General features: G+C 41.3%; 1 protein-coding gene across 4 annotated transcripts in view; it reads left to right on the top strand.

Annotated features, from left to right (window-relative positions):
* The window catches only part of sclt1 (sodium channel and clathrin linker 1), a 189,831-nt gene that overhangs the window by 37,606 nt on the left and 138,988 nt on the right, over positions 1-13,237 (top strand). For all 4 annotated transcript variants that reach the window (XR_011353954.1, XR_011353956.1, XR_011353955.1 and 1 more), the window contains exon 2: positions 9,171-9,262. Coding sequence is in view for 1 of the 4 variants with exons in the window: in XM_069925989.1 (XP_069782090.1) it covers positions 9,214-9,262 (49 nt within the window). In the remaining 3 variants the exon portion in view is untranslated. The remainder of the gene's footprint in view (positions 1-9,170; positions 9,263-13,237) is intronic.

Genomic DNA, 13,237 nt, shown 5'->3' with positions numbered 1-13,237 from the left:
CAGGGGGGGAGGTTGGTGGTGTTTTGTTTGTTCTTTTGTAAGAAAAAGTTTTAAAAATATATACTTTGATATTGGATAGTTTACTATGTATATTTATGGGGAAAAAACAAGAATAAAATATTTTTGAAAATGTTGAATTGTGGTTTGTCACATTATTAACATACATTACTTCCAACACCTTATAGTCTTCAGAGCCACTTGGATCATTGTTCAGACTTTTGTCGGAACTTCCTCCTGGAGGTTCCTTACTTTGTGTGCTTTATTTCTCGACTTCTGATTTCCCTTCTTGGGGTGATCCTCTTTTTGCTTATTTTCCCTTTTTGGGCATCTGGACTTAATATGTCCCTCTTTGTGGCATGAGTAAGATTTGGCTTTTTTGAAGAAACAGCTATCTAGACTGTGATACTTTTTCTGTCGTGGAAACATTTTTATTTGATGTTCTTGCTGTTCTCCTTGTATAATACCCTGGTTGCGGTTGGCCATTTTGAAACAGCTTTATTTCATGTCCAGCATCAATGTCTAATAGTCTTTTACTCAGTAATTGTTGAGAGTTGCTGTTATCCAAACCTATGACCAGCATGTTTTTTAAGGCTTCATTTAAGAATATTCCAAACTCGCAGGTTTTCAATAACCCATGCAATTCAGCCAGATATTAGTTCATGGTTTTGCCTGATTTCTGCTTTCTTGTCCAAAACTGGTATCTTTCTGCCATCACTATTGGTCTTGGGGACAGATTTCCTCCCAGTAGGGCACACAAAGCAGTATATGTTATAGAATTTGGGCTTGCTGGTGCTGCTAGGGATTTTATTAGGCTATATGTCCTGCTTTCCACCTTGCTTAGAAATGTTGCCTGTTTTCTTAAATTGCTCCCTGTATCTCTTATTCCCTGGGCAGAACAAAACAAATTGAATCTTTCCACATTCTCATCCCAGTTTTCTGATTTCTTGTACTCTTCAAAATGTCCTTCTGCCATTTTTGACATCTCCTTTGTTTCATTGTGAATGACCTTTGGCAGCTCAAGGTCATTGTGTTTCACTTTAAAATCTTCTGTTCTTTCCCCTTTGACATTTGGAGTGTGGGGTAACATTTCTTTTAATCATTATTGCCAATTTGTTGCATATTCCACCCACTGTAGAACACACACTTATACGAGACATGGATAATCCTTTGTGTTCTCTATTTATGTGTCCCACACGCATGTGTGTTCCATAACACCCTCCCCTCCCCCCCCTCTTAATTGCTCCCAAGAACCTCAAAACTCTCTCCCCTCATGTTAGCCACCAGCTCTGGGAGAAAGCCTCTGGCCATCCACATGATCAATGCCTTTCATCTATTTGTACACCTCTATCAGATCACCTCTCATCCTCCCATCACTCCATGGAGAAACCTATCCTCATAAGGCATGCTCTCCAATCCAGGCAGCATCCTTGCAAATCTCCTCTGCACCCTCTGTAGCATCCAGATCTGTCCGGTCGTGAGATGACTAGAACTAAACATAATATTCCAACTTGGGTTTAATTAAGGCCTTTTATTGCTGCTTATAATATGAAAGTAATATTAGTCAATCCATTTTCCCCCTCTTAACTGAGACTTTTGACAGCATTTTCCTTTGCAGACAGTTTCAAAGTACTCAATTAGAAATATTATGGGTTGCCCAAGTTCCTTTAGCTCTATAATTTGTCCAAATGCCTTTGAAGTTTTCTTTGCACCATTTCTCCAGGCACTAATTTACTTTGGTGTTTTTATGCTCACTATTTTGTGGCACTAAGAATAATACAAAACATCTGAGTGTGAGGTCCTGTTTTGAGTCTGCCTCCTAAAACTGTCTGTATAACTCTAACACCATCTCATATTATTAGTTGTAACATGTCACAAATTTTGTATATTTTTTCCCAGCAGAGCATTCTGCTTCCATTCTAATTAATGGAAACCTGTAGCGGTGCTGTGGAGGCATTACAACTCCCAGGAAGCATCGAACCGGCTATGTAATGTCAGTGCGTGGTGACGTCAGCGCGTGTCGAGCATGTGATTGTGGCTTTAAAAAAATTGCACAGGTGGTGAAGAGTAAATCCATTTAATTCACTCTAGAAAAGCCTTGTGTGGTTATTTCATCATGTCCACTGATTCCAGTGGCCACAGTTGGTGACCCTGATGAGTCCAAAAACATATTTTTGCACAAACATGGACTCTGCAGCCGCTGCTGTGAAGCTACCACCTTTCTGGACAGCTGAGCCTGAACTGTGGTTCCAACAGGCTGAAGCACAATTGCACCTTCGCAAAGTAGAATTGGACATCACTCCTTATAACCATCTTGTCCATACCCCGGACCAGGCCGTCACCAAGAGGCTCGGTGATTTTCTACTGAATCCACCATGTACCAGCAAGTGTGACCCTTTAAAAGCACTTTTATTACATGTATATGGTATGTCCTGTAGGGAAAGGGCAGAAAAACTACTACATTTCGATGGGTTCGGAGACCATGCCCCTTCAAAACTATGGATGAAATCCTGTTCCTAGCTGCTGGTTAAAGGCCCAATATGTTATTCGAGCAGCTCTTTTTAGAGCGAATGCCAGATGATATTAGGTTCTTGTTATCCAAGTGTTCACATGAAGACCTAAGGGCTGTAGCCGTGGAGGCAGACATTCTATGGCTGGCTAAAAAGCACAGCAAGGAAAGACCAGTCTGCACAACCAACCCCTCCGATATTGACCCTATGTCACACTCTAGTGAACTTAGCACATCACTCCTTACAAGCAGGCAACGGCCCAAGCAAGACAAGCAAGCAGCCTGTGGACACCTCGTCTTGGTGTTATTACCACAGGCGTTGGAGAGTAAATGCCTGCGTGCCTTCCACCCTGCCCGTTTGCTGGAAACACTCAGGCCATCCACCAGTAAGGGCTGCAGTTGTTGGCGAGAAAACTGCAAGCCTACTATATTTTTTTTTTGGCTTGGCTTCGCGGACGAAGATTTATGGAGGGGTAAATGTCCACGTCAGCTGCAGGCTCGTTTGTGGCTGACAAGTCCGATGCGGGACAGGCAGACACGGTTGCAGGGGAAAATTGGTTGGTTGGGGTTGGGTGTTGGGTTTTTTCTCCTTTGTCTTTTCTCAGTGAGGTGGGCTCTGCGGTCTTCTTCAAAGGAGGTTGCTGCCCGCCGAACTGTGAGGCGCCAAGATGCACGGTTTGAGGTGATATCAGCCCACTGGCGGTGGTCAATGTGGCAGGGACCAAGAGATTTCTTTAGGCAGTCCTTGTACCTCTTCTTTGGTGCACCTCTGACAAGATGGCCAGTGGAGAGCTCGCCATATAACACAATCTTGGGAAGGCGATGGTCCTCCATTCTGGAGACGTGACCTACCCAGCGCAGTTGGATCTTCAACAGCATGGATTCGATGCTGTCGGCCTCTGTCATCTTGAGTACTTTGATGTTAGGGATGAAGTTGCTCCAATGAATGTTGAGGATGGAGCGGAGACAACGCTGGTGGAAGCGTTCTAGGAGCCGTAGGTGATGCCGGTAGAGGACCCATGATTTGGGGCCAAACAGGAGTGTGGGTACGACAACAGCTCTGTATACGCTTATCTTTGTGAGGTTTTTCCATTGGTTGTTTTTCCAGACTCTTTTATGTAGTCTTCCAAAGGCGCTATTTGCCTTGGCGAGTCTGAGGTCGGGTCAGATACAGCAATGAGCTCTCTGAACCCATCTCCATTAACAATGGCGTGAAGCAAGGCTGCATTCTCACACCAACCCTCTTTTCAATCTTCTTCAGCATGATGCTGAACCAAGCCATGAAAGACCTCAACAATGAAGACGCTGTTTACATCTGGTACCGCACGGATGGCAGTCTCTTCAATCTGAGGCACCTGCAAGCTCACACCAAGACACAAGAGCAACTTGTCCGTGAACTACTCTTTGCAGACGATGCCGCTTTAGTTGCCCATTCAGAGCCAGCTCTTCAGCGCTTGACGTCCTGTTTTGTGGAAACTGCCAAAATGTTTGGCCTGGAAGTCAGCCTGAAGAACACTGAGGTCCTCCATCAGCCAGCTCCCCACCATGACTATATGTATGGAACCAGTTATCCCAGTGAAAATTTCTGGGGACACAGATTAGAAGTTGGTGTATTTCCACCCACCAGTTTTGTCACACCTGCAGTTAACAGTTCGAACATTCCAACCTTTGGCACCAGAGAGATGAATGTCAAGTTCAAGAATTATCTCTACACTTGGCCATTTATTATAGCAGCAGTATCCTGACCTCTGCTTTGTGCAGATTTTCTTCGGGCTCATTCATTCCTCATCAACTTAAAAGGGCAGTGGCTAATAGATTGGACTACTTTTCAGACTATTCTTATGGCAGACGCCTATATCCCTGCTCTGCACCTTCAAACATTAATTAAGCCAGTAAAGAATTCTCCAAGCTGTTGGAAGATTTTCCTGAGATTACTACTCTACAATTTTCTGCCTCAACTGCAAAGCACAGTGTTACTCATCGCATTTGTACTAAGGGCCCTCCTATCCAAGCTAAAGTTTGTCGCCTTCCTACAGAGAAGCTGCACTTACCTAAGGAGGAGTTTGCCAAGATTGAGGAACTAGGCATAATTTGAGGGTCCAACAGTCCCTGGGCATCTCCATTACATATGGTCCTGAAACTCAATGGAGGTTGGTGACCTTGTGGAGATTACAGGCGGCTTAATGACGCCACCATCCTGGATCGTTATCTGATACCTCATATTCAGGATTTTTCGGCTAATTTGCATGGAGCAAAGATCTTCTCCAAAATAGACTTAGTGTGTAGCTATCACCAAGTACCAGTAGAGCCAGAAAACATTCCAAAAACAGCAATAATTACCTCATTAGGGTTGTTTGAATTTTTAAGAATGCCATTCGGATTAAAGAATGCTGCTCAAACATTTCAATGGATGATAGATGTGCTTCATTTACTTCTACAACATGTTAGTGGCCAGTGCGACTAAGGACAAACATTTGGAACATCTTCGTACACTTTTTATTCATCTTCAAAACTTTGACCTGACCATCAATCCAGATCAATGCATTTTTAAGACAAGAAATTATTAATTTCTTAGAGCATAGGATTACTCAGGAATGTGTGACTCCACTGCCATCCAAAGTTGATGCCATTACCAAGTGCTCAAGACCTGCTACGGTTAAAAGCCTGCAGGAATTCTTGGAAATGGAAAATTTTTACTGTCTGTTTCTTCCGGGAGCAGCTCACATCATGAAGCCTCTTTTCGATTCACTGTTCAGAAATCCATTGGACTGAAGAAGGAACAGCGGCTTCTTGAAGACAAAAGATTTGCTGATTTGTGCCACTCTGCTCAGCTACCCAGTTTTAAATGTAGCCACCGCCTTTTCTACAGATGCTTCCAGTATGACCGTAGGAGGTGCACTTCATCAATATATCAACGGGTAATGGAAACAGTTAGTGTTCTTCAGCCGCCATCTTCGTGAAGCAGAGAAGAAATATAGTGCTTTTGATAAGGAGCTTTTGGCCATTTATTTGTCTATTCGACACCCTTTTTATGAAGGGCAGAGATTTTACTATGTACACCAACCACAGGCTCTTAACATTTGCATTTTCAAAGGTCGCAGAGCCCTGTTCAGCTCGACAACAATGGCAATTATCATTCATTTCACAATTCTCCACAAAAATACTACATATTTCCGGAAAAGACAATGTAGTAGTTGATGCACTGTCCCGTTCTGCTCCACTCGAGGTTTTATCTGTAGATCAAGGTATTAACTACACAGCTTTGGCCACGCCCAAAGAACATGACCATGAGAAGAATACTTATCGGACTGCAATCATGAACCTGCAATTGAAAGATGTTCAGTTTGGAGTTAATGGCAAACTACTCCTCTGTTATATATCAATGGGACACCCACGCCCAGTAGTTCCGGCATCATGGAAACATCGAGTATACTACTCTGTGCATGGTCTCTCACATCCATCGATTAGATCGACTCTTTGTATGGTTTCGGACAGGTTCATGTGACACGGTCTTAAAAAAGATATTACACAAATGGCGAGGTCCTGTATTGCCTGCCAGTGAGCAAAAGTTCACTGACGTTATAAGACACCACTGCTGTCCTTCCCGATAGTTACTCAGCGTTTTGCTCATGTTCACATGGACGTCGTTGGTTTGCTTCCTGTTTCAAGAGGATACCATTATCTATTTTTTTAGTAATAGACAGGTTTACGTGGTGGCTGAGGCCATGCCTATAGTAGATGCTACTGCAAACACTTATGCTCGGACGTTTCTCAGTTTCTGGGTGTCTTGTTTTGGTTTACCAGTGCATGTTACTTCGTATAGAGGACCACAATTTACTTCCTCACTGTGGGCGACCTTGTCTCGCTTGCTCAGTACAAAATTCATCAAATGAATGCCTAGCATCCCCAGGCTAATGAAATGGTGGAAAGATTTCATCGGCATCTCAAATCAACCTTGATGACTCGGTTAGAGGGCCGAACTGGCCTGATGAGCTGCCCTGGTTATTACTGGGCATTAGAACAACTCCAAAGAAGGACCCCCAAGCTTCATCTGCAGAGCTCATGTACGGCACACCATTGTGGTTCCAGAGGAGTTCGTCCCCTAACATTTCAGCTCCAGTGATGATCCTAAGGAACTGTTGAACAGGCTAATGAAGACACTATACCACCATTGTCACATGGATAACGCTCTTATTTTGTGCCTGAAGACATCAAAAACTGTAGATATGCCTTAATCTAAAGGGGAACACTTGGTCAATCTTTACAGATGCTCTATGAAGGACCTTATAGGATACTCAGACAAACTAAGTCTACCTGTTGACATTGGAGGGAAGCCACAGTCTTTCACCATTGACAGGCTTAAACCAGCTCGTGGACAAGTCTTCCCCACTACAGCAGCCAACAGTCTGTCGTAGAGTTCAACAACCTAAAAGTTGGACTGACCTTTCTGCTGGTTCTGGGAGGGGGGTGGGGGTGGCGGCGTATACACTACAACTCCCCGGAGGCATTGAACCGGTCATGTGACGTCAATGCATGATGATGTCAGCGCGTGTTGAGCATGTGATTCTGGCTTTTAAAAGGATGTGCACGTGATGAAGAGTACATCTGTTTTACATTCTGTTTTCTGGTTTCGGAAGCAGATTACAATCTATATCGATTACAAAATTTATTCAAAATTTGTTTAAAATTCAATTTCCTTTGGATCCAAAAATTTTTTGTTCAGTTATTTTACCCTGTTAGTGGACTTGGAGTTGGATAAGTTTCAGACAGTGTTTATTCGTCTAACATTGGCAGTTGCTCGTAAATGTATTGCTATGTCCTGGAAAGATGAAGCGGAGTTAAATGTAGTTCGATGGCATCATGAGTTGAAGTCGTGTATCTATATGGAGAAAATAACATATAATTTACATAATAATTATGATTTTTTTTGTTAAGATGTTGACACTGTATATGAAGAATATGAATTTAATAATATTATAAATTACTGAATGTTTTTGTTTTTTTAATGCTTCCCTTTTGGGATATGTTGTGGGAGGGGGGAGGGGATGGGTTTGTTTTACTGTTTTATTATTAGATTAAAAAGAGTAGATCTGTTTGATTCACAATAGAACGCCTTCTGTGGTTATTTTGTCATGTCCACTGTGATTCCAGTGACTATATTCAATGTATTCACAATGATTCCTGGTATATTGTACAAATATTTTTTGATATACAGTACTATACAAATACTGAAGTTTTCTCCCCAGGATGGGACTGTCTACAGGCAAATGTTATTTTTTTTAGTCATTAGTTAAACAGGGAAGTCTGCAGATGCTGTATTGTAGAGAAATGCACAAAAATGCTGGAGAAACTCAGCAAGTCACACAGCATCTATAGGAAGTAAAGAATAATAAATGACCTGCTAGATTTCTCCAGCATGTATTTCAGCCATTATTGATGCTTTTCTCTTTTGACTTTTGGAGATTTTGATTTCAGTGCATTTCCACTAGAGGGAGTTATAGATTCTTTTCGGCTTGTATAATCAAAATTCCACAAAACCAAAATTCACTCCCACTGAACAAGTAATTATTTTGCTGCAATTAATGGAGATGAGTTTCGGAAGCAGAGTACAATCTATATCAATTACAAAATTGCAGATTTAGAAGTGATTAATGAAGAAAATAATGTGCAAATCAAGTTTATTATCATCTTATTGTACAAACACAACCTGACAAAATGGCATTCTCTAGTCCTTGGTGCAAAAATCTGCAGACAAGCCACCAGACATAACACATACACACACAGACAAATAATACATACACAGGACAAGTATTATAGCTATAAAAAAATAAATAAATATTGTGTTGTACAAATGGGAGTCTTAGATGGTTAGTGAGAGCAGTTCCTTTGCTTGTTCAGCATTCTCACTGCCCATGGGAAGAAACTGTTCCTCAGCCTGTTGGTGCTGGCTTTGATACTCTTGTCTCTCTTCCCCGATTGGAGCAGCTGAAAGATGCTGTGTGCAGGGTGGAAGGGATCCTCAATAATTTTGTGCGACCTCTTCAGACAACAATCCCGGAGACTCCAGTGATCCTCTCTGCCGCTCTTATAGTCCTGTGGATTGACCTCTGATCTATTTCTCTGCAGCAACCATACCACACTGATGCAGCTGGCTAGAAAGCACTCAGTAGAGCTCCTATAGAAGGTTAACATAATGGTGGCTGGTAGCCTTGCCCGCTTCAGTCACTTCGGAAGTGCATTCGCTGTTGCGTCTTCCTGACCGTGAGGAGATGTTGAGTGTCCACAATAGGTCACTGATTACGTGAATACCAAGAAACTTGGTGCTAAAATGTGACTAAATCCTTTTGTGAAACTAATACATTACAGACTTAATTGTTACCATTTCAAATGAAAATTTTTTTTCTCTCTGAGAAACTAAACTTCAATAAGTGTTTTTAATTGCTGAAGTTCATAACCAGAGGATGTAGCGAGAGAACTGGAAATGAAATAAAAATTTTTTTTGTGTAATAAGTTCTTGAGACTTTTGTTGAATTACCTTATCAGGTGGGTGGATGCAGAATTAATAATTGTTTATGAAGGATCATTAAATAAATATGAATGAAAAAAATTTAATATAAAACTGACATGGAAACCTATTTTCTATTTTGAAACCTATCTTTTTCAGACTTCAGCTGGAAGCATCCATGGTTGGTGTATTTTTTTGAAACATGAACAAGAGCATGGATAGTCCTGAGGTAGATTTTCTGAGAGATCAAGGTAAATTTTACATAACATTGGAGTAGCGTTTGGAGCCATTGTGTCATATTTATTTTGGCAAAACATATCTGGTGGATGAGTTCATGGAGGTTTGTATAAGATGTAACCCATACATCTGTTTGTGTATTGCATCTGTTTTACAAAGTAGTATTTTACAACTCTTATTTAAATATGGCAGCTTTAGAATACTCATACTTGTTATGCAATGCTAATGTAAGATCTTTAAAAAAATCAGTTGCTAAGTCTGAATTAACATGCGGAGAAGGTTCCTGAAGCATTAAAAGTTGCATGTTGCCATTGCATTGAAAATGGATATTTATATTTTTCACTCCAAACTATTGTCAGGATCTTTAAAGGATTACTGTCTGAGACATCAAATCTTTTACATCACCTACAAGAGATGGTCTGCTTTCCACTTGCTTGGATGAGCGCAGCTCTAACAACACTCAAGAAGCTCAGAACCATCCAGGACATTGAAACTTGTTTAAATAACATGCCATCCACTACCCTAAACATTAATTACCATCACCATCTTTGCAGTATATGCCATTGAGAAAATGCACTGCCATTACTTGCCTGAACTACCCTGGCATTTCTCCAAATGAGGGCTGGAGGTGCATAGGAGCATTACAATACAGATTCCTTTCGTCACACACCAGTCTGTTTTGGAAACATATCCCTTGTTCCTACCTCATGATTTGATCTCTCTATACATAGCATTTTAGGAGTAGTTTCACCAGAAGGATTGAAGGTGTTCAACAGTGTGGCTCATAATCATATTCCCTCAGGCTTTTTGGAATGGGGGAATAAATATCGAAATCTAAACAAAGAATACATTAAAAACTAATAGAATGCATAAAGAAAGATTAACCTAATTCTAAAGCTTCAAAATATTTAAAAAATATTTTACCTGAAAAATGTATCCCTTTTCCTGATGGAATTAATGAACAAGAAAGGGATAAACTCTACAAGAGATATAAACTGTCATTCCTATGTACAATAAAATTCCAATAATTTGCTATCAGATGATTCGAAACCCCAATGGTTCGGCATCTGGCTCATGGGGGGGGGGGGGGGGGTGGTCTTGGTTCCTGTTTTCCCTTTGAACTCATCAAGTTTATGGGAAAATTTGAAGCAAAAAGAGAAAACGCTGGAAATATTTGGCAAATCAGCCTGCAATGTGAGAAGAGAAGCAAATCTAATGTTTCAGGTCAAAAACCCTTTGTTAGAACTGGGAAGGCAACAAAAGGAGCTTATTCAATTGTGGGATGTCTCTCATAGAATAAAAGTGTGGTGACCATTGGGATAAGGTGTAAACAATATTATCTGGTAAATGAGTGACTGGAAGCAGTTAGAGGGTGAGAACATGGACAAAATAATGTAGAAGTTGCAAAATGCAGAGCAGGGAGATGTTTCCCCAGATCAGCCTAAACATGTGTTCCATTGTCAGAGAGAGAAAAAAAGAAACAACAAACAAATTAAGTCAATATTTGACTGACACAGGTGGAGGTATCAAGTTGCTAGGTTTTTGAGTGCATTTGTCACAAGATAAGTAAAATGAGGTTATCTCTAACATACACACATTCTTATAATGAGCTCAATTTACCGTGTATAGGATTATAATGAAAAGGAAGATCAATTAGCACTGAACAGCATGATAGCAGTGTAATGATAGCAGATAATTGCTTGGAAGAAACTGCCTTTAAGCCTATGGTGCATGCTTTCACACTCTTGAGCTTCTCCCCCATGGGAGGGAAGGTGACATTGTACTTAGATGGAAGATGAGATGCTATTCTTAAGGTTTATGTTGAGTATCATTGAAACAGTATAGGAAGCCATAGACTCAAAGGTCAAAGTTGGAGTGGGCTGGAGAATTAAAGTGACAGGCAACTTCAGGGTTGCCTCTGAGGGCTGAATGAAGGTATTCTACAAAGTGATCACCCAACCTGTATTTGGTTTCTTCAATGAAGAAGAGGCTACATTGTGAATATCAAATGCTATACACAGGCTAGAAGTTGTTCAAATGAATCACTTCTCCTGGAAGAATTGATTGGAGCCCTGAATAGTGGGAAGAGAAGAGGTGAAAGGTCAAGTATTGCATCATCTATGGTTGCAAGGTCAAGTGAAATAAGAATGATGGTTGGTGGGGACAGAAAACAGACCAGGGATTTGCAGAGGGAATGATATCTGTTAAAATGCTGAATTGAAAGAGAGGGGGGGGGGAAAATGCCTGATGGTAGAATCTCTTAGAAGGCAGTAGAGAATGATATGTTGAGGTTAGGAGAATTATTCTGTCCATTTTTGTCCTGCAGAAGATGGGATGAGAGCAGAGACATAGTTAATGGTTGGGAATCATTTAGTTGTCGTATTCTACTAGGTACAGTGAGAAGGGTTCTTCTGCTAGCAGGCCAACAGGTCATCTCTAATGATCATACAGCTGTGTGAAATGCACAATTTATAGGGTATAGCATTACAAGGGAAAAAAATATCAATTAGTACCAAGCAAAAGCCCAGCACTGTTGTGGAGTTCATTCAGATTCTGATGGCTGCTGCAGGGAAGAAACTATCTTTTAACCTGTTGAAGCACACTTTCATGCTCTTGAGCCTTCTCCCCAATATGCGGAGGGAAAAAGAGTGTGTTTAGGGAATGGTGGGTCTTCAGTATGTTGGCCACCTTTCCTAGGGAGCAAGAGTCTATGGAGGGAAGGGAAGATTGCATTATCTTCTGAGGTGCATTAATTACCTTCTGAAGCTTCTATTTTCAATCCACTTCTCATTCATTCCCTATAGTATTTCCAGATAAATCAGTGATTCACTTGCACTTTTCACAATCTAGTGTAATGCATTTGGTGTTTATAAGGTGCTTTCCTTTACATTGGAGAAACCAACTGCAGATTGATTGATCACTGTGCAGAACACCTGAATTCAATCTGCAAGGATGACCCTGAGGTTCCCGTTGCCTGCTTCTTTAATTCTCCATTCCACTATCACTCTAACTGATCAGTGTGTGAGCCCTCTTGTATTGGTATAGTAAGGTCTAGCACAAGCTTGAGGAATAATACTTCATCTTCCATATGGGTGCCTTGCAGCTTTTTGGATCTGAATTCTCCAATTTCAGCTAACTTTATTCTTTATCAGTCATCTATCTGTGATACTGGCTCAGCTTGTTCTTCTGCTTTTTTTTTATTCCCTCTAAGAGTGAAGGACATGCCCAATCTAGCCAGCCTGGCAGACTTTCTACCTCATACACATAATCCATAAACTCAATTGTCCTGGCAGACCCATAATTTCTGTTTGTTCCTGCCCCACAGAACTGGTATTAACTTGCCTCAATTCTGTTTTGTTGTGTCTCCCCAATTCACTCCCTCCCCATCTACATCCAGGCTACTTCATATCCTCTCCATCTCTTAACAACTTCCAGTTGCTTGAACTCTACCTCTTGATCTTTACCATGGATATCTAATAACTACACATCTCCATCCCCGACACCAAAGGTCACAAAGCCCTCTGTTTATCTCTTGACAAAAGACCCAACCAGTCCCCTTCCAGCACCATCCTTTGTCCGGCTGGCAGACTTATCCTCTCACTCAATAACTTCTCCTTCGACGTGGCACTTTCTCCAAATCAAAGGGTAGCTATGGGTGCTTGCATGGGCCCCAGCTAAGCCTGCCTTTTTGTTGGTATGTGGAGCAATCCATGCTACAAGCCTACACAGGCAAGGCTCTTCAACTCTTCCTGTGAAACATCAGTGGCTACTTTGGAACTGCCTCATGCACCCATGATGAGGTTGTTGATTTTATCCAGGTTGCTGCCAACTTCCACCCTGGCCAGAAATTCATTGGGTCTATTTCCAGCAACACAATCCATTTTCTCTATCTCTCTGTCTCCTTCTTGGGAGACAAACTCTCATCAGACATTTTAAACAAACCCACTGACTCCCACAGGTGCATTGATTATACCTGTTCACACTCTGTC

This window comes from Narcine bancroftii, chromosome 3, assembly GCF_036971445.1.
Source record: "Narcine bancroftii isolate sNarBan1 chromosome 3, sNarBan1.hap1, whole genome shotgun sequence".
In the NCBI taxonomy this organism is placed as follows: domain Eukaryota; kingdom Metazoa; phylum Chordata; class Chondrichthyes; order Torpediniformes; family Narcinidae; genus Narcine; species Narcine bancroftii.
This window is presented reverse-complemented; position numbering and strand designations above follow the sequence as displayed.